Source organism: Arvicanthis niloticus, chromosome 1, assembly GCF_011762505.2.
Source record: "Arvicanthis niloticus isolate mArvNil1 chromosome 1, mArvNil1.pat.X, whole genome shotgun sequence".
NCBI classification, from domain to species: domain Eukaryota; kingdom Metazoa; phylum Chordata; class Mammalia; order Rodentia; family Muridae; genus Arvicanthis; species Arvicanthis niloticus.
This window is the reverse complement of record NC_047658.1, coordinates 130,920,136-130,940,874: the sequence shown is the minus strand read 5'-3', so window position 1 is coordinate 130,940,874 and position 20,739 is coordinate 130,920,136. Positions and strand designations below refer to the sequence as shown.

Sequence of the window (20,739 nt, the reverse complement as noted above, 5' to 3'; positions counted from 1 at the left end):
ACTACAGTGGAGGGATGGGGGAGAGTATTCTGGATAACACAGATCATGAAACACCTTGGACATGGAAGACAGGGCAGAATCAGAGAGTAAGTAGTTAAGGTGCCTGTCCTGAGAAAGAGCAAAGGGAAGCAATGAGGCCATGGGTAGAGGGGACTCAAGCATGGGCTTTGAAGTTGGGATAACCCAACAAATTCACCCAGTGAGTATGGCCTTAGGGAAGCTACCTAAATTCTCTGTTTCAGCTTTGACTTCTAGAAAATCAGAATAACTACAACTACCTACTCACTTACCTAACTACAAGGAGTGGTCCAAGATCAAGATATCATGATAACACGGTTGCTTTCCTCTGGCCTCTCTGGCTTGCAAATGGCTATCTTCTGCAGTGTGCACACTCACACATGGCCCTCCCTCTGTGCCAGTACATCCCTGGTGTCTCTTTTCTTATGGCACTTGTACCAAATTGAGATCCACCCTAACAATCCTCTTCTAATTCAGTTTCATCGTGAAAAGTCCAGTCTCTAAATACAGCCACACTCTGAGGAATGAGGCTTCACGTGTGTTTTGGAGAGATGCAGCTTAACCCACAGCAGACTTTCTCCCGGGAGTCAGTATCATGGAATGAATATCAAAAGAGAAGAAAAAATTCTTTCATGTTAAATGGGTGATAGCCCGGGCCTGCTGGTCCTTATGGCTTTGCACTATACTCTAGGCTTGTCTGACTCATAAAATATGCTCTACCTCCTCCGCACACATTCAAAACTCTATGAAGATCTATCAAAAACATGTGCAATATGTATTAAATAACTCATAACTCTAGTCCGTTACTGACATCATTACCGGCTATGGGGGACATATGTTAATTAACTTGGCATGACTTTGTTTGAAGATGGTGTGGTTGTGTTTCCTTTGGCTCTTGGAAAACTTACAAGACTGTTTCAGCTGGCTAGGGTGAAACTTCACAGCAAGACAATGAATACAAATGTCTCTTACTGAGCTCCATATTTACTCTGAATGAATACTAGACACATGAAATGAAGTTCTCTGGTGCACAGTGTAGAGAACGTTGATTTTTAAGGAGTAAATTATTTCACCTGCTTCAATATTAAATTCCAAAAGATTCTCAAGATGCCTTTCACATTTTTAACTAGTGAAATATTTTGGGATCTATCTTTTTAATCCTGTGCATAGCAATGCAAACAAGAAAACAAATTCTAGTATCCTATGCCCAAGTTACCTATAGATATAGATATATAGCATTGGGTCAGGGCTATCAATTACCTTAATGACCCTCTCAGTGTAAAGCTAGGGACTGTTTGATGAGCATTTACTCTGGTCAGGGTTCTGTGCCTGAAATCATTATACCCTTCCAACAGTCTGTAATGTAAGTTAAAGGTCCCAATTTTCAGACAGGGAAATAAAAGATTAGAGGAGTTAAATGGCCTCCAGAGCTACATAGTAGTACCCGGTAAAGTGAGACTGTATTTCAGTTCCCACTGTATTTGGTTCCAGTGATCATATTCTTTGTACACTGCCTCCTTGGCATCACTGACACATGGCTCATGATGCATGTGCCCAACAGAAATAATCTATAATCAGCAGAAACAAACTATGTCTAGTGTCTATATTCTGATACTATGAGTGTAACTCCAGGAGTGCACCCCATTCTCCTAACCACATGGAAAAGTAGCTTTCTTGTCTTTCAGTCTTTAATAGTGTGGGCTAAATAAGGCTGCTAGATCAGCTCTGAGATGGAAGAGAGACAAATGTGACCCTTTCAGAAATGAAAGCATAAACAGGCTGACTGGGTTTCTCTGTACATTTATTCAATTGAAGAGAGAGTGTTGGTGTGACTGTGTGCCACAGGGTGAGTGTGGAGGTCGGAGGACGACTTTCTGGAGTCTGCTCTCTGTCTACCATGTGGATTCCTGAGATCAAACTCAAGTCATCAAGCTTGGGGCAAGCACCTTTACCCCCTCAACCATTTTACCAGCCCCACTAATAACTAATTATTCAAGCTACCAGCATCAGAAATTACATGTATATAAGACTCAAATGTCTTAGAATTTGAAGTTAATATTAATATCATGCAATCCCATTCCATATCTCCTGAGTGCTCAATACCCATTTAAAAAGTCCAAATAACTCAGAGCTACAAGTGAAGTAATAGAGGCCAAGCTGTAGAGATGATAGGACGATGCAGAGCAGCAGGTCCCTGGCAGCGTCTTGAAGGATAAGCCAGAATAGATCGTAAATGGTAAGGAGTACGGATGGACACATGTCAGGATGAAGAGACACCGGGTGTAAGACATGCAGCCCTTTAAGCACTGAAACAGCTTTTGGGGACTCTAAGTTACAATACTGGCTATAGGATACTGTCAACTTTGAATCCCATGAAAGCAGACCCTCAAGTGTGACCTTATATGGAGGTAGTGTACTCGAAGCCATGAGTCCCCATAGCAGGAATGGAAGGACAAAGCCACACAACAAGGAAAGTTTCTGTCCATACAACAAAGAAGCATCCTTGACTTGGCCACTGCTATGTCTAACTGATTGCTTGAGTTAATGGAGACATTGAATAATCATGTTGAATTATGCCTCCTGGCTATCAAATAGAGAGTAAAAGTGGAAATCCTTTTTCATATACTCCCACCCTCACTGGCTTAGATATGTGCCCATTTCACAGTGGCTTCCCATTCCCACCTCATTCTCATGGGTGCAGAGAAAGCCAGCAGGGGCTTAAGCTAAGAGTGACTGAAGATACCTTTATACTGAAAACCAAAGGCCATCAGTACCTGCCTTGGATGCAAGATAAGGCATCTACCAAGATGCCTCTGAATCAGTTCTATCTTTTCACTGGCCTTACTTAAAGCCTTCAGTTTATAGTTGGCAGAACTCAAACAAGAGAGGCAAAAAGAAAGGCAGGGGGAAGGGGGCATACAAACCTGGGTTATAGACAGCTGCATTAGATGGTCAGTCAATACATGTCCAATAAATGAAAAAGAAAAGCTCAGGAAAGCCACACTATAAATACGTCAAGCTGCTGTGTGTCTGTCAGAATCAATAAATCATCTCAGGTTAAATAAAGACAAGCCCTGTGAATGGAGCTTTTTGATTTAGCTGCCAAATGGATCAGATAATGCCGATTTCCCAGAGATGGAGTGTTTGGGAGGTAGCCCACCTGTTCTGACTCAGTGTCTGCTCCCATCCTGTTCCCCACCTGTGCCTTGGTAGGAAAGAAGGCAGAGAACAAAGATCACTGCTTAGCAAGAACCACGCATTTCCCCAGAACAAGCACTCTTGACCTGCTAGAGATGCTGGTTAATTGCCAGAATGCTGATTGAAGTTAGCTTTGACCATTGTTCCTGCCAGTGTTGCTTTAGTTGCTTTTGTAGAGGTCCTTGTTCTGCTTCTCTGAAACCCTTCCCACCACCTGCTTGCTTTTTAATAGTTCGTTGGTGAAACTCTCCATCTTACCTATTTTCTTGAATATATCCACATATTTATACACTCATATAAACATATGCATGTGTTTTATAATGCCAAAGATTGAACCCAGAGCCCTGCACATAGCAAGCAAGAGTGGCAATATTAAACTATACCCTAAGCCTTTAAACTTGTTATTATATACTCAAACCATTAAACTATAATCTCTTATGTGAGAACTCCAAGTATGGGCTACCCATTTCCCACAAGTGGGGCTTGTCTACACACACACACACACACACACACACACACACACACCTTAAAATCTATGATAAATTTGACTGAATTCTTGAATTATCATCAATGAAAACTCACAGAGCACTTCTGTAATGGTGTTCTTCTGTCAGAGGGTAAGAACTGAAGCAGCAGTGATTGATACTGCTAATATGCCTAGAGGAAATTTAGGACAGACAAATAGAAAAAAAAATGCCAAGGCTCTTGAAGGGTTAATGACTTAAAAGCCTCAGGCAAGTTGAGAAACAGACAGGAAAGTTGCAGGCTCCTAACATCTTCAGGTAGTTAGGAGCCAAAAAGCTCCTGATAAGAAGGTCAGGTTGGCATAGCAACCACTGTTTGCATTTACACTTTGAGCCTACAGATCCACAGATGGGATCCTTCACCTGAAAGTTCCCCTTCCTGCTGTAAAATCTCCGAGCCCCTTGCTTCGTTGTGCACAGTCCTCACTTTGCCGTCCTTCATTGTTTTGATAGAGGTTGCTCTCCTCTTTGATTTTCACATTGTCTTGATCAACCCTGATCCAACAGGGAGGCACCTGTTTCAGAGTATTCAGATGTAAAGAAAACTATCCTCATTGTTCTTGTTAAAGCATAGTAAGGCAGGCTTTACTCACGAACATCATGGCCAGCATAGGAAACAGCACAGAGTGATTTTTCATTGGAAGGGAGGGATACAACGTGGCCAAGGAAGAATGGAGAAACACAGAGCTGCATGAGATCAGGGCATGGGAAAGGAACAGGAAGTAATGTCAGGGGTAGGAAGGACTCTGGATGAACTGACCTGCCAGAATTCTTAATGAAAGCAGCCTGTGGTTGTCAGAATCACCTATGAGATGGTGGAAGACGAAGGAAATGATTACGTATCTCCTTAATTAGATATCCAGGGTGGAAGGTGCCTGACTTAGAAAGTTTCCTGCAAAACAGGATTTTGTGAGGAAAAGGTGGGCCTAGGGAAAGATTGAGGAGACTAATGTTGAGACAAGCAAGAATCATTGTGAACTCTGAGTATAAAGGTTCTCAAATGTCTTCTTCTTATTCTGTTGTCACAGAAGACATGTGGACAACCATATCATATTAAAGCAGCTGTTCTCAACCTGTGACGTCTTTGGGGACTGAATGACCCTTTCCTAGGGGTTGCATGTCAGATAGCCTACACATCAAATATTTACATTATGATTCAAAACAGCAGCAAAAATACAGTTATGAAATAGCAATGAAACTAACTTTTGTGGTTGAGGGTCACCACATCATGAAGAATTGTGTTAAAGGAAGGTTGAGAACCACTGATTTAAAGTGACTTGAATAGTTAATATAATGTTGCTTAGATGAATAGCACTGAAAAGTTTCTTTAATGGGGGACATATCCTGAAATAATGTATTTTGAAATTTTTCATTTATTCAACAAATTAACAAGAGTTCGTAGATTTATTTTTTTTCTTTTTAGGATGCTGGAGGTAGACCGCCTATTATAGATCAGCTGAAGCAACATAGTAAATATTGTGGAAATCCACTTAGTGAAGTTTTAATAACTATATGCTGTTTTCCTTAGGTAGCAACCATAAGCTCTTTGTTATTAGGTACACACTGCAAGCAATAATAATAATGAGTTGTATTGAGAAAAAGAAAGCTCTTGCCTGCATGGGAGACTTATTGCATTTAGTCCTAACAAACTTTTCTATGGCTCCTTTTCAAATGAAGATAATAAGTTAACCATAGAGACCTTAAAAAGGTGGGACTTCCTGTTACACATGGGAAACTGCTCCGTCGAGAATTGGGAGCAATAGCACAGTGTGTGTCCCCTTGATGCCTGCCATGTATTTGTTTAGTGTTGAAAGTCACAGGGCACTTTTTAAATTAACATAATGCATTCTGGGACTTTTGAAGGACATGTCTGTATCTATACACTGCATCCTACCTTTTCACGTCCCATCCTTAAAGACTGTCAGTCTATACTGGGAGGAGCATAGATGGTGAGAAGGAAGAAAGGAAAGAGGCATCTAAGCCATTTTGTAGATAACTGTATTAAATGGTAAGTCCATATAAATCCATTAAATAAAATGAGAAGCTCAAAAAAAGACCCTCTATAAATATGCCGGGTAGTTCTGTGCCTGTCAGAATCAATACGTCATCATATATAACAGATCCAAGGGAGATACAGTTTCTGGCTTACTAAAGGACAATGCAGAAAGTCCTTTCCACAGTCTGAGGTTAGCATGGTATAGTCTCCTAGAAAGACAAAACACCCAGCAGTGAACTGTCTCTGCTCCTTGCTGGCTGAAGAGCCTGGGGCATGATTACATGGCCTTCTGAGTCTGAGTTTCCTTATATAAACCAGCAATAATGGCTAATGCCCTATTAGTCCCTAGGGTTGCTCTGATGATTAAATGGTAATATATAAAGCCACTGAAATGTGTGGTGTTGTTATTTTTACAATTCATGAATCTTTTATTGACTCTGATGTCTGGTTCTGTAATACTTTTCTGGACTCAGTGTTTAATGCCATCTGTGCCTCTATAAAATAGAAAGCCATTGCCTACAACCAATAATAAATTTTCTTAATAGAAAGCAAAAGATTTGGTTGAGTCATTAAGCCCCCTTAGTCATATTCTATCCACCCCCCAGAACATCAAGTGATAAGAGTATAGCTATTTTTAGGTTTGACAGTAATACCCATGCATATGAAAACCCATAACCAGAGTGCCAAAAGTGTTCTTTTATAGCCTTACAGCTTGTTTTCTGTTTTCATGCTAACATGAAGTTTATTGCTTGAATAATACATATGAGTAACAAAACTAAGAAGTATTATGAGTAAACTATTAAAAGGAAAATATGAAATGTAAGTAGCATCTGATGGACAAAAATATCATGAAGATAAAACCTGGATGATGAAAGCTTGGGGAATACACATCAATCAATCACTGTACTAAAATAACAACAAAGGCACCCTCCAAAAAACCCTGGCCCTACCACTTCACTGCTGTTAAAAGAAAGAAAGCGTTCTGTGACAGATGGAGAATGGCTGGCATCGAGGCAGCATGGCCTTTGCAGGATTCATTCCTCTGGTTCCTGCATCATCTGCGTGAGTAGCTAGCGCTCTCCTACAGAAGCAGCAAGTTTCCTCATGCCACCGGGTCTCTTATTCACAAGACAGTGACAGCAGGTCATAAGAAGCTTCCTGGGGTTTTATTGCCATGTATGTGATGCCAGGCTGTCAGAATTCTTTATAAGTATTTGCTTTAGAACGTTTTTTAAGTAGGGATTTTTGTGGCCAAATGATGATGAATAAATAAATCAACAGATAACTACCCAGTTTATGAGAAATTCCTTCCCCACAAGCCCCATAGCCTCAGCTCCTGGTCCACTTAGTCTCCTAACGGGACTGTCACAGGCCTTTCTACCAGATCCTTTCTCCTCCCACGAAAGCATCTCCATTCACTGTCTAGAATTCCAAAGAAAGACACCATCACGTTCCAGATGCTCTTGGATGTTTGTTCTGGAAATTAAATTACTTTCCAATGTACTAATAAGTCAAAGTAGGAGTCTTCTTTATTTCTAAGAACACACATCAAAGAATTATTCATTGAAATGTTGCTGTTAAGAGAAAAAGAAAACTATGTATTTGAAGTGTTGTTTGGGTTTAGTTTTGTTGTTTCTTTTGTATTGGGTAACCAGGTGGCCTCAAACTTCTGATCAGGCAAGAGAATGTACATGGTGTGTGTGTGTGAGAGAGAGAGAGAGAGAGAGAGAGAGAGAGAGAGAGAGAGAGAGAGCGCATGTGTGTGTATGTATATACTTGATTGAAGAACAGCTTAATTCAAGTCCTTGTCTTTTAAGATTTGTGTACCCGATACCCAGGTATGTAACCTAGCGGCTCCAGTGTGCTACAGTCTTTCCACAGCTAAGCTTCCCATGACAGTGTCTGATAGCGTCAGATCCCACTTTCCCAAAGAAGACTTCTGTGAAAAACTTTTTAAATATGTGGTAAAATGTTTGAAAATGCACAATGAAACCTATTACTCCAGATTCTAACCTAAAGAGTTAATTGATAAAAACTGTTAAAACTCTGAGCATCAGGTGGGGCTGACTAGACCGGCTCTGCCCCCATACCTCGCCCTCACTTCTGCCAAAAGTCCTTTAAGAAGCCCCTATTCTAGCAGCCTTATGGTGCCTGTTGCCTGGGCACCTCCTGCTACACAGGAGCTGCCTGTACTCTCCCTCTCCCCCCTTCTTAGGCTATGGCCTGTGACTTTATAATTAACTTTTCTCTAAAACTCAAAACAATGGAAAATACATTGTATGCATTTGGTTTGGTGGCGTTAAGCACATCATCTCACTGGGCAGCCACCATCCCTATCCTGCTCCAGAAATGTGTACCCATTGAAAACTAATTCCTTGTTTATGACAGCTTTTCATCACGGCTAAACTAAGTGGATGACACAGCAAACTCAAAAGTCATGAATCTGGAAAAGGGACAGGCAGGGAGTCAGGGGTGGAGGGAGGTATTAGTGAGTAGAAGAGCATAACAAGAGAGGGTTGGAAGAGACTAACCAGACTGCATCACGCATAGATAAAATTATCAAATAACTAACCTAATAACAAGACATAGAGGCTTGTTGCCAGGCAGTGGTGGCGCACGCCTTTAATCCCAGCACTTGGGAAGCAGAGGCAGGCGGATTTCTGAGTTCGAGGCCAGCCTGGTTTACAGAGTGAATTCCAGGACAGCCAGGGCTACACAGAGAAACCCTGTCTTGAAAAACAAAAACAAAAACAAAATAAACAAAATAAAAGACATAGAGGATTGTTAGAGTGACACTTTTTAACAGTTGTTTTTTTTTTTTTTTTCAAAGCTTTAATGATTCCACTTGTTTTCAGGAGTGCTCTTCCAGCCTAGTGAAAACAGCTTGCAGCTCCTTCCACAGGGCCTCATCCCACAGGCTGTGAAAGCCCCTTCCCAACCCTGTAAAAGAGAGCCAAGAGGCTAGCAGAGGAGCTGTCTCCCAATTAAGGACTGTGTGAGTTTCTGCTTCTCAGGACATCACAGGTGCCTGGCAAACAGCAGGGCCCCAAGCACCAGGAGAGTCTCATGGGAGTCCTCATGCTAGATGTCAGACAGTAGCCTACAGAAAGAAAATACTTTATTCCCCACCCTCACCCTGCTAACAATTCTTTCCACAAGCTGGAATCCTTCATATGCAGGGAGGCATGAACTAGTCTCAAGCATTCTGAGATGTTCTGATCCACCCCAAGCCTTTGGTGCTGAGACAGAGCTTGAAGCTATAACGTGGGACCACTGTCAACACACTCAGCTTTTCTTAGCTTTCCAGACACGAGTGAGGCACATGGCCTATGTGAAGGTTTCTGCCGATTTCAGAAAAGGGGAGTATCATGTGCAAGTCAAGAAGAAGGAAGTGGCTGGGGGGCAGTGGCTCACGCCTTTAAACCCAGCACTTGGGAGGCAGAGGCAGGCAGATCTCTGAGTTTGAGGCCAGCCTGGTCTACAGAGTGAGTTCCAGGGCAGCCAGGGCTACACAGAGGAAACCCTGTCTTGAAAAACAAAAACAAAAACAAACAAACAAACAAACAAAACGAGGGTAGAAATATTTGTAGCCAAAAGGAATAACTAGCTCATACATGGTTGGTTTCATCATACTCTGATGAGCAGACAAAACTGTGAAAATCATATTTTTTTAGAAATAGAAGTTGGTCTTTATTGCTTCAAATCAGTATTTCCATATACATGTGCCCTTAATACAAATCATACCCTGAATTGATGTGCGAAGTCTAAAACTACTGGAGTGGTAGACTGAAGTTAGCATCCTAAAAAAGCACCCCCCTTCCAGACATGACCCCTCTTCCAAATGAAGCACAGTTACCTGGGTCAAGCAGGGTGGATTTCCTTCCATAGCCCACAGCACTAAGCTGAAAGCTCTCTGGAACTGTTAGTGTTAGCTGATAGCTTTCATGTGACACCCAAGACTCAGAAATATGGGAACAGAAAACAAACAGACTGCAGCAGTTGTGTCTATAGGAGTATGTAGTCCAAAGAGAGTCGGGTGAGACTGTAGGAGGCAGCACAGGCAGCCCTGATTTAGTTAAGAGTCCACTGGCCTGCCAGGAGGAGTCTGGAACAGCATAAAACTATCCCTTTCAATGCTGAAGAAACTAGTATCTTGTACTCATGAAGGAAAGAATACTCGGGGAGTGACTGAGAGTTTGTTCATCTTCTAGGACCTCAGAATGACCATGGCCAAGAATTATCATCACTAAGTGATCCCGGGCCATCTGTCACTCATGATGAATCCATTGCTTCCTACTTTATCTCTCAACCCCTTATAGTCTGTTCTTTGTACTTGCACAGTGAGGGTATATTTAAAGAGTAATTAATGCCTTCCCTACTATGGTCTCATCTGTATGGTCTTTTTACATGGGATTTCTGGTGACCCTTGAAGAACTCCAAAGCAAAATTCAAATTTTTTTCATTGTTTTTTCTTGTTATCTTAAAAATTATTTCTTGAAATATTTTTTTTATGCAGCTCATGCTGACATCAAACTCACAATCCTCCTGCCTCAGTCTCACAAGTACTGGAATTAGAGGGGCATAATACTACACACACCTCAAAATGCTTTTTGAGTATGCCTTAGTCCCTTCATCGTCACTCTACTGTGCCACTAAATTGCACATAGGAAGCACAGAACTCCTAAATACATGGTTCAGTGACATACCATGGCCATTCTCATGCCTTAACCTGGTTTTTCATGGAACTAAATTAAACATACTCTTCCATTAGGCTTGTGTATTTATGTATATGTGTTTGCATGTACATCCTCAAGCATGTGTATTTATTCACTTTGACAGTAGCTTAAGTAGTACAGAATTATAGAAAATAAAATATAATAAAGTTTTCCTGCATTGTGGCATGTGGAAAACATTCAATGTAACAATTTTTGTGCCAATGAACACATGAAAGTTACACAGTTAAGGATTAGCATACATGTGGAGTATTTTTGAAACAATGTTTCAGGGTTTGTTTTGGTTTTTTTTTCAATATGTTATCAAAAAAATTTGAGACAAAGTTCCAAGTAGCCCAGACTGGCCTCGAACTCACTATAAAGCCAAGCATAACCTTGAGCTTCTGCCTCTGCCTCCAAAGAGCTGAAACCACAGGCATGCACCACTATTCCCAGCTTTGTGTATATTCATTTTAAAAAATACCTCAGATGATTTGGAACTTGTCTGAGAGCATTTTCTTTAATAAGACTTTGATTTTATCACATCTTGGATTTGTAGTAGCTTTGCCTTGGAGCATCCAACTCAAATGCCTATCTCATTGCCAAGAATCTCATACCTTCAGTGTGAGCTTGGTGGAGCCATGTGCTCTAGAAATGATCAGACTTGTTTGTGGCTTAGTGATATAAAAGAAGAGATGTTCAACCCCTTCCCTCACAAATATTTTTGAGCATCTACCATGCCTAAAACCTTGCTCTAAAAACTGGGAATACGGTACTGAACTAAAGAAGAAAATCTCTGTGCAATACAGAAGAGAAAAACAAAGATTAAAGAGGAGAAAATTAGGTGACCCATTAAAAGGCAATTAAATGTTACAAAAGCATAATAAATTAAGGTGTAAGGAATGAGGAGTGCTGAGGGAGCAGGTGGGGGGGTGGTGACTTGAAGTACTAGTCAGAATAGGTAGAAGTAGTAGTAGAAGTCAGAATAGGTTCAATAGAAAAGGTAACATCTAAGCTGGCACTTAAAGAGGGACACAGTGAGACTCGAGAATATCTCCAGAAAAGCCAGTCCGGTTGTTCAGGGTGCTGACACTCCTGAAGCCACCAGCCTTGACTCTGGGCTGAACTAACGGAAGCTTTAAACAAAGACACGGTACAATTTAGCTTTTCAGGTTTGAGAAGATGCCCAGTAGGCAAAAGCACTTGTGAAATCATGAAGACCTGAGTTTGAATCCACAGAGCCTAGGGATACACTAGCATCAGCATCTGTAATCCCAACATTCCTATGGGGAGATGAAAGGCAGAGACTAAAGGATCCCCCAGAAATTCACAGGACTGATAAACCAGCACACACTGAAAAACTAAAAATAATACAAAAAAAAAAAAAAAAAACAAAACAAAAAAAAAAAAAAAAAACAGCAAATAAACCTTGTCTCAAACCAGATGGAAGGCAGGGACCGACATCCAAGGTCCTGCTCTGACCTTCACACACACACGGTGGCAGACATGTGCTCACATTGATACACAGGTGTGTGTAAACACACACATAACACACAGCACACACATACAAACTGAGCATTTAGAAAGATTGTTAGAGAAACGGCTGAGATTAGATTATAGCGGAGAGGAGAAGAATAAACACACAAGCCAGGAGTCTGTCACATTAGTTCAAGTGAAATGACTGGACCAGGACACTAGCAGTTGAGAGAGGAGGATGGGGCTCTGAATTTATCTCGGAGACAGATGAATTCCTTATCCCCCAGGAGTTCTGACAGTCTGGATGAGGAGAGAGGGCCGAGGGAGTAATACGGTGTGACTCACGTGTTTGGGGCCTGAGCAAACATGTGAATGAAGCTATGCTTGGGCTGCTGGGACAAATTAAAGCTGGGCAGCTTATAAACTATATATGCTTGCTTCTCATAGTTGCAGGAGCTGGGCAGTCCAAGATCAAGGTTCCAGCAGATCTGAGTTCTGGGGATGGCCTTCTCCTTCAGATGTGGCCTTCTGTTCAAGCTCATAGTGTAAGAAGTCCTTGGTAAAGATGCTGATCTCACTTGGGGGCAGTCACTGCCCTTATGAAGTAATGGCCTCCCAAGCTCTCCTCTTCGTATGGACACCCTAGGCATTAGGATTTCAATGTGTGAAGCTGGAGGGAATACAAAAGCATTTGGAATATTATCTGTGAAGAAGTAAGATAAATTCTGATGTGACAATAATACCATTGGTATAATACTGCTGTATTAATCCCTTTCTATCTATTTAACTGAATCATAAACCATTAAATGAAAAACTCATTTTGTGGTCTAATCCTTACAGCATGTCTATTTTTCCTGGATCACACATACTCTTCAGGATTATAAAACCTTTTTCTCAGTACTACAGCCAAAGCGGCTATGTTTCCAGGACTTCTACAAATGAAGAAAATGTGCTGGGGTCTTTTTTAACCATGCCTGCTTTACATTCCTCTCAAGGTTACTACATGTATATCGAGGCCTCTCACATGGTCTATGGACAAAAAGCACACCTTTTGTCCCAGCCTCTGAGAGGCGTCCCTGGGAAGCACTGCTTGACTTTTTTCTACCACATGTACGGAGCAGGAACTGGCCTGCTGAGTGTTTATTTGAAAAGGGAAGAGGACGGTAAGGAGCTCCTGTTGTGGAGAAGAAGAGGGGAGCAGAGCATCTCCTGGCTGCGGGCACTGGTTGAATACAGCTGCAAGAAGCAACACCAGGTAAGCCTCAAGGCGTGAGAACCCATAAGGGAAGGATGTACTGAGGCACCTGGTGCTCTCCTGGTTTTGTTGTTGTTGTTTGTTTGTTTTGTTTTCTTTGCTAAAAAAGAGAATAATTTGTCCTTTTTTGGAGTCAGAGATAAAGGCAGGATTAGTTGAAAAGTAAACCTAATTAGCCTGTTATTGATTAACTCTAAGCAGTGAATGAATAGACAGGGAGCTAAAGCTTTGGGCATTCATGCATAAAGTGGTTTTTTCTTTTTAATTCAAGGATGAAAGGATACCTATTTTGTCTTAGTGTGTTGTGAATGTCAAGTACATTTCTTCCAAAGGGAAGTCTCTTTTCTTCTAAATACACTACTGCTGCTCCTAGCACCCATGATCCACTTGCATGTAGGGGCCTTTGTTCTAAGCCTCCACTTAAGAGTGTGTATAGCCTATGGTAAGTTTTATAAGCCTCTGTATGCATGACCATATTGTTGTAGAAGAAACTGGGGTCCTGATCATCCATGGTCATCCCCACAGAACACTTCCCATGTGCTATAGAAACCCCCTCCCCTAGAAGTATGCAGTCATTCCAGAAGGTGGAGCTAAGAAACTACTCTAGCCTAGAAAAGCCCAGGATAGCCACAGACTTCACACAGCCACCAAAGCTAAAGCTCTGGGGAGGCAACCTTCAGACTCCCAACTGTTCTTAAAACCACTCTGTAAAATTCTGGTGTGAGCATACCCTCCAACTAACGCTCCAACTTCTTCTGCAGCTTTGCTTCTGGGTGGTAAACCTTCTGGGCCCCGGCAGTTTTAACCACAGGCTGGATGCCTGGTCTAAGCTCAGATCTTCCTGGGAAGAGGTATATCCAAAATACAAACTTTTTTTCCTCACCATTCTACAACAGAAACTGATTTTCTAAAGATCTAAACTGGAGATATGACAACTTAAGTGGCTGGATACATTGCCGCTCCAGCTGCTACATTGATGGGCAATAAATGACAGGAGGAAGATGTTCTGCTGTCTAGGAAGGGTCTGCCAGCTAAGCACAAACAACTGTTTGGAGATGCATTCGAGAATGGCAGATTGCTCTGGGAAGTTTTTATGACTGTTACAGAAGGCACATGGGCCAGATGAAAACATACTAACATAGTTGATCATCATCCAGAGACGGCAGCTCAATCTTGTTAGGCTCCAGGAAAATCAGACTCTTCATCAAGTGGATCTCAAGGCATGGTCCAGGTGCCAGCAGCATCAAAAATACCTGAAATACAAGTTCACCCAAAATATTGAGTCTCAGGATCCACCTCAGAATGGTAAATCAGAAACTCTGGAAGGCTTTGGAGTCCCAGAAATGTATTTTTAATAAGCCCTACAAATGATTCTGATGAAAGCTAAAAATAGAAAATCTCCAGACTTAAATGAATCTAATTCTTTGGAGATGGCATCCAAGCATTGACACACACATTGACACACACATGCATACATGGGCACACACACACACACACACAATTTACAGTGTAGACAATTGTGTCCATTGCCTCGTGCATGCCAGGCAAGTGTCCCATCACTGAACTATACTCTCAGGCCAGTATGTATTCTCAAATGAGACTGATACACAAGTTCTCTAAAATTTGAGTTCTAGGAATCAATATACAAAAAATATGCTATGTTTGCTGGATACGTGATCTTAGAAACTGGTTTTGATTTTGTTTTAAGAAGTCTAGTTATGTAGCCCAAACTAGTCTCCAGCTCAAGATTCCCTTTCTTAAATTCCCATTGTTGGGATTCTACCACCACACGCAGCTTGAAGAACTTTTAAACATAGCCCATAGCAAAGCCTCTGGGCTGCCATTTTGGAATGTTCAAAGAGTGTGAAATGGTTATAGAGATTTTCAGTTCACAATCTAGAAGGAACACTCTGGAGTAGACTGCCCCTTTGGTTGATAATGGAATGATCATTCCCTTCATCCGTACCTAGGGCTCACCTCAGGAATCCCACAAGACTGTAGGGGGACTAGGCTACATTCTGCTGTCTAGTAAAATACAGACACATCCTTGTGCATAGCCTGTCCATCTGTTATGCAGTGGGTACTTAGACTGCTAAGAGCTGTATATAGTTGTTCCAATTAATGCCATAGCTCCACTTTATAGACGGAGAAAAGCTGATGGCTGGTAGAGAACTCACACCCCAGTCTGCCCAGTACCAAAGCCCATTTCCATAACCACAGTTCTATACTGCCTGCTGCCCCCCAGAACTTCCAGACTCTCCTCGTTCCCTCAGGGTCTCAAGCATCAAGTGACCTTGGACAAAGCTTATCTGCTCTGGGATTGTCTCTATATCTTCAAAACGTGTAAATAATTCCCATCACGCTATCACCAGAAGAGTAAAAGTGTCCATTAAATGAGATTGTGTGTGTGAAAGGATTTTTATAAACTTCAATGTACCAAACTATTTAAAAATGTTTCACTGTTTTTAAAAAACTACATCTTCCCGGATTTCCTTGGAATCCAATTCTCACTACCAATGGCAGAACCGATATTCTCAATAGCTGTATCAGGCATCCAGATTGAGTTCTTGTGGTTTAATATAAAATATCTCATTTGAATAAATATTTATTGACCACAGGTATGTAATACATGCTAAATTTCTGCAATAAATATAATGTGGAATTCTTCTTTTTGGAGTTTATATTCTTGTAGGAGAGTGATTTTTAAAAAACACAAAACTATAAGCTGGGGTCTGGAGAGATAGCTCAGCGGTTAAGAGCACTTTATGTCTTCCAGAGAACCTGAATTTGCTTCCAGCACCCTTGTTGGGTGGTTCTACAACCTCCTGCAACTCCACTTCCAGGATCTGGCACCCTCCCCTAGCTTCCATATGCACACACACACACATGGCATATACACACACACATATACATAAATGAAAAAAATTATTCATTTATTTATTTAAGCTAACATTAGATAATATAATACCAAGGCCAATAGAAATAAATCAGTTTGAACTGACAGAAACAGAGTTGAATAAAGGATAGCTAACCTGGATGTGGCAAGGAAGGTGATGGAATGGTAAGTTGTTGGTCAAAGCCCATGATGTTTGAGTTAGACAAAAGATATATTGCACAACAGAGTGTGACTCCAGTCGATAACAATGTACTATATATTTCAAAATGACTAGGCAAGTAAAGTGTCTCATCACTAGAAAATGGTAAACTAAGAATGATCTGCTTGATTTAATTTTTGTTTATTGTTAACATATATTGAAATGTCATGTTGAACCTTTAAAGATATAGAAGTATGGTTTGGCTAATACAAATAGTATTAATTAGGGAAAGAGGAGAGATGAAGATGATTGGGTGATAAAGCCAAAGGAATACTGGGATAGTTTTGCAAAGCTCCACAGGACATGGCGAAAGTTTTGAAATTATTCTAAAAGCAATAGAAACCTGGCCAGTAGATTTAAGGTAATTTTAAGCAGTAGCTCTAGCGGCTGCTTGGAAAGCACAGCACTGCAAAAGGCCGACTATTTGAGCCCTATAGCACTGGGCTGGGCTAGAACACCAGGCTGGTTAGGAAGCAGCAGTAAGATGTCATCAGAAACCTACAGCACCTTGCTTTGTATCACTTCTGAGATGCAGCCAAGGCTGACCCTGAGCTCATGACCCTTTCTTAGCCTTTCGAACGCTGTGATATGGGGGCATTAAACTACCATGCCCACCTCTACTTTGTTGTCTTATAGGTGCCTTAGTCTTGGTAATTTTGACTTGGTTTTTCTTGACCTAAAGAAGTACCTATCAGTTCCATTTCCTAAGTCTTTAAGACAAAATAACTTAAGAAAGGTTACATCCTGAGACTCAGTATACATTTCACATATTGGCATATACATATACACAAACATCATATACATAAAAATAAACATATACATAAACATATATATACACATATATATTGGGTAATGTGCAAACCAGCCAAGGGTTCAGATCTTGTGAAAATTAGACCAGTCTACATATACTACCTTCATTGAAGCTCTGCACAGAGTTTTACATGATGCTTGCTTTTAATTATAGCTGCTACCAAAACCTCAACTGTATAATGATGTTGCCAAAGGAATATATGCCTATCTAATGTTGACTTGAATATTTTTATCTGAAATTTCAAACTATCCTCCAGCACCCTTATTTTTTTTTTCTCCAGCACCCTTATAAATACACTTGGATTCCTTAGCCTGCAGTTTGGGAACCAATAACATATCTAATTTAATCCTATATTTGTTGTGATTGTTCTATAAATAAATATTTGTTTATTGGTTGCTACAGGATAGGGTTGGTTAGATTTAAAGCTGAAAGACAAACCAGAATAATCTTGTACATGAAGAAAACATTGCTACCATATATCTACAGTCACAACAGAGAAGTCACAGGTATATCACATGTTTGTCACTCAAATATTAAGGAAATTCATGATAGGTTTATAAAGTCCAGAGTTTAGCCAAAACACAGATTATTCAGAATATCATTCCATCAGAATCTATCTATTATTGTAATTTGAATCTAAAAACCAGATTGTTGTTAGTGTCACAGAAACATATAACTGTTTATTAATCACATGCATATATTCTCCTATGCAGATGCATTAGAACATTCCTCCCCCCTTTTCTCGCCACTTATTTTGATTCTTGTTTAGGGTTGTCTATAAATTAGAGTTATCTAAAGAAATAGAACTCTGGAAGGATGGACAGGCAGCTGGACGGACAGATCAAAGGGAAGAGAAGGATTTACTATAGAAATGGGTTAAGAGTCTCCATGACATGTAACATGCAATCTGGGGAACCAGAAAAGCTGCAGCACAGCTTTGTCTATATCTGAAAGCAGGAAAAGATGGTCTAACCTTCAGAAAAAACTGAAGCCTCAGCTGATATGAGTCTTGAAGACCAGAAGCCCCAGAGCCTAGCATTTAATGCCCAGCAATTGGAGGTGATTGGTGCCCAGTTCCAAAAGTGAGAGAACCCACTCTTCCTCTGCCCCTACCCACACTGAATAAAGGCTGTGAAGCCTAACCTGGGCCACTGCTTCAACAGCCAATCTCTTACAGAAAGTCCTCCACAGACACTCCCAGAAACAATGCCTTGTAACCACCTTGATGACCCTGAGCCCAGAAAAGTTCATGCTTAAAATTAACCATTACATGTTATGTCCTTAGAAAGCTTTCTTGACCTTATTTTGTTATGTGTCTATTATTAAGGCTTCATTTATTTCAAGATAATTATATAAACTTATTAATTATTCCATTTATATTCTTAATTTGGTGTAGCTTTTGTAAAATTAGCTTGGGGGTATTTTAATCTAAAGCTTAAACTAGTCTAATGACACAGATGGAGCAAGTATGTCTCCTGGACAGTTGTCATTACCCACAAGCCTCTCCGGAGGATTCAGTCACTTAGTACCATTAGTGCAACATCCTTAGAGCCAGGGATCTGTTTTTCTAGATCAAGAATATTTGATTCATTGTTTTCTTCAGAGACTCATGAAACAGAGCACCTCCCATCCCATATCATTGGGCTATGCCTTTGATGTTATGGTATTGAACATAAATGAATCTCTCTATCTTTTGGTCAATTTAATTATTAAACTTTTCCACCTAATGCCAGCATCAAAGGTAAATTCAGTGGGAGTCTAAAGAAACAGAAGAGTCCAGCCTAAAGACACTGAGAGATGCCAGACATAGAGTGTTCTAGGTGGCCTGGGTTCGTCAGGTCACTAAGAGGCACTAAAGAGTCCAGAAGAGTCACCTAGGCATCACAATTTACTGTGGAGTACTTAAATTCCAATAATATAATAATAATATAATTTAATAATAATATAATATATAATATAATAATATAATAATATAATAATAATATAATAATAATAATATAAATTAAATCTGTAATTTTATTTTAGTTATTGTTGTCTGGTTTTATTTTATTTTATTTTATTTTATTTTATTTTATTTTATTTTATAGACTGGGTCTCACTGTTTCCCTGTCTGGCCTCAAATGTACAGTGTAGATCAGGCTGCCCTACAACTCACTAAGTAGTCAACACTGCCTGGAATTTACAGCAATCCTCTCACCTTAGTCTCTAGATTGCTGGGACTATAAGGACCAGGCTTGAATTTGTAATTTTGTGTCCTTTTCTGTTAAGTTAGGTTCAGCAGTTATCAAAGCTTCCAAACCAGGCCAACACAGTTGTATCATCTTGGATTCTGTTTCTAAATTCAAACTTCATTCTTTTTCAGATAATTTTTGAAGCCACTCGGGGAATATCAATAAGAAGTGATATCGCCATTGATGATATTAAATTTCAGGCAGGACCATGTACAGGTAATATTTTCCCCAATTACATAAACTTGATTGGAAATGGGGTTTTATAATACAGTCTCAAGTTATAACAATTCAGAATTATCTTTTCTGTAATTATTGTTTGTCTTTTCTGACAGAAATGGAAGATACAACTCAACAATCATCAGGATATTCTGAAGACTTAAATGAAATTGAGTATTAAGAAATGATCTAACTTGACAGTAAGAAGACAAAAGTTGTACCTCTCTCAGTTAAAGCAAAAACAGAAGAAATGGATACTGGATGTTCTTAACTATTGCATAAATTGAGATGACTTCAGAAGACCTGCTTTAATTACTTTTGAAAACTATATCTCTATATACTGACTCAGGGCTTTCCTCTGTTTTCCCCTGCACATCTGACAACTGTTACTAGAAGTACAGGCTACTGGTTTTACAGAAACCATTTCATCTTAATTTTGGTGCCAGTTGAAATACGAATGTACTATGTTACAGTCACTTCAAAGTACACACATAAAGGGCACAGTCAGAGTGAATGTGCTTATAAGTCTGCATTCAGTGAATGTACTGGGAGACTAGGTCTTGGTGGTTTTCCTTTTGAGTTTCAAGAATGAAAAGTTTTCTTAAACAATAATGCAAAGTCAGTACTATCTGCAAAATGGATGCAGTGTTTTATGGGAACAAGCTATTTTGGAAATAAGGTCACATTTGTGTACTTGACTCACAGAAAAGAAGCAACAAATCATTACTATTTCACCACAGGTATGAGCAAGGCATTTTCATGGAGCCCCAGGGTAAGTCTATACTAATTCATGCTGCCTTACAAGACAGCGCCATCTTCTTTCTTATCCCTTTGAACTGCCTTGGACAGTCACCAGGAGCACCCGGACAGCAATGCACCTTTTCAACAAGGCAAGCTTGAATTTTTTTATGCACACACACCCAACAATAAATAAATAAACAATAAATAAATAAATTTAACAAGTGTGTTAAACAATTTGACGGATTTTTATCATGAATATTGTTAGTGAAATTTTTCGTAGTAAGTGTTCAACCACATTTGCTAAACTATGGTTCTCTATTGACTTATTTACAGAATTGTATGTATGTGTGCAATTGTGTGGCTAGTCAGCTGTCTAAAACCTCAAAATTACCTAATAAAAGATCATTTGAAAATCCTTTCATTAGCAATTAACTCATTACTACATTACTTGTCTTTATCAAAACAT

General features: G+C 40.0%; 1 protein-coding gene across 2 annotated transcripts in view; it reads left to right on the top strand.

Annotated features, from left to right (window-relative positions):
- Mamdc2 (MAM domain containing 2) overlaps positions 1-20,688 on the top strand; it is a 158,149-nt gene extending 137,461 nt beyond the window's left edge. For both annotated transcript variants that reach the window (XM_076918529.1, XM_034521089.2), the window contains 3 exons: positions 12,920-13,179; positions 19,448-19,532; positions 19,649-20,688. In XM_076918529.1, the coding sequence (XP_076774644.1) occupies positions 12,920-13,179; positions 19,448-19,532; positions 19,649-19,713 (410 nt within the window). In that variant the 3' untranslated portion in view covers positions 19,714-20,688. The remainder of the gene's footprint in view (positions 1-12,919; positions 13,180-19,447; positions 19,533-19,648) is intronic.
- Positions 20,689-20,739: the final 51 nt, after the last annotated feature.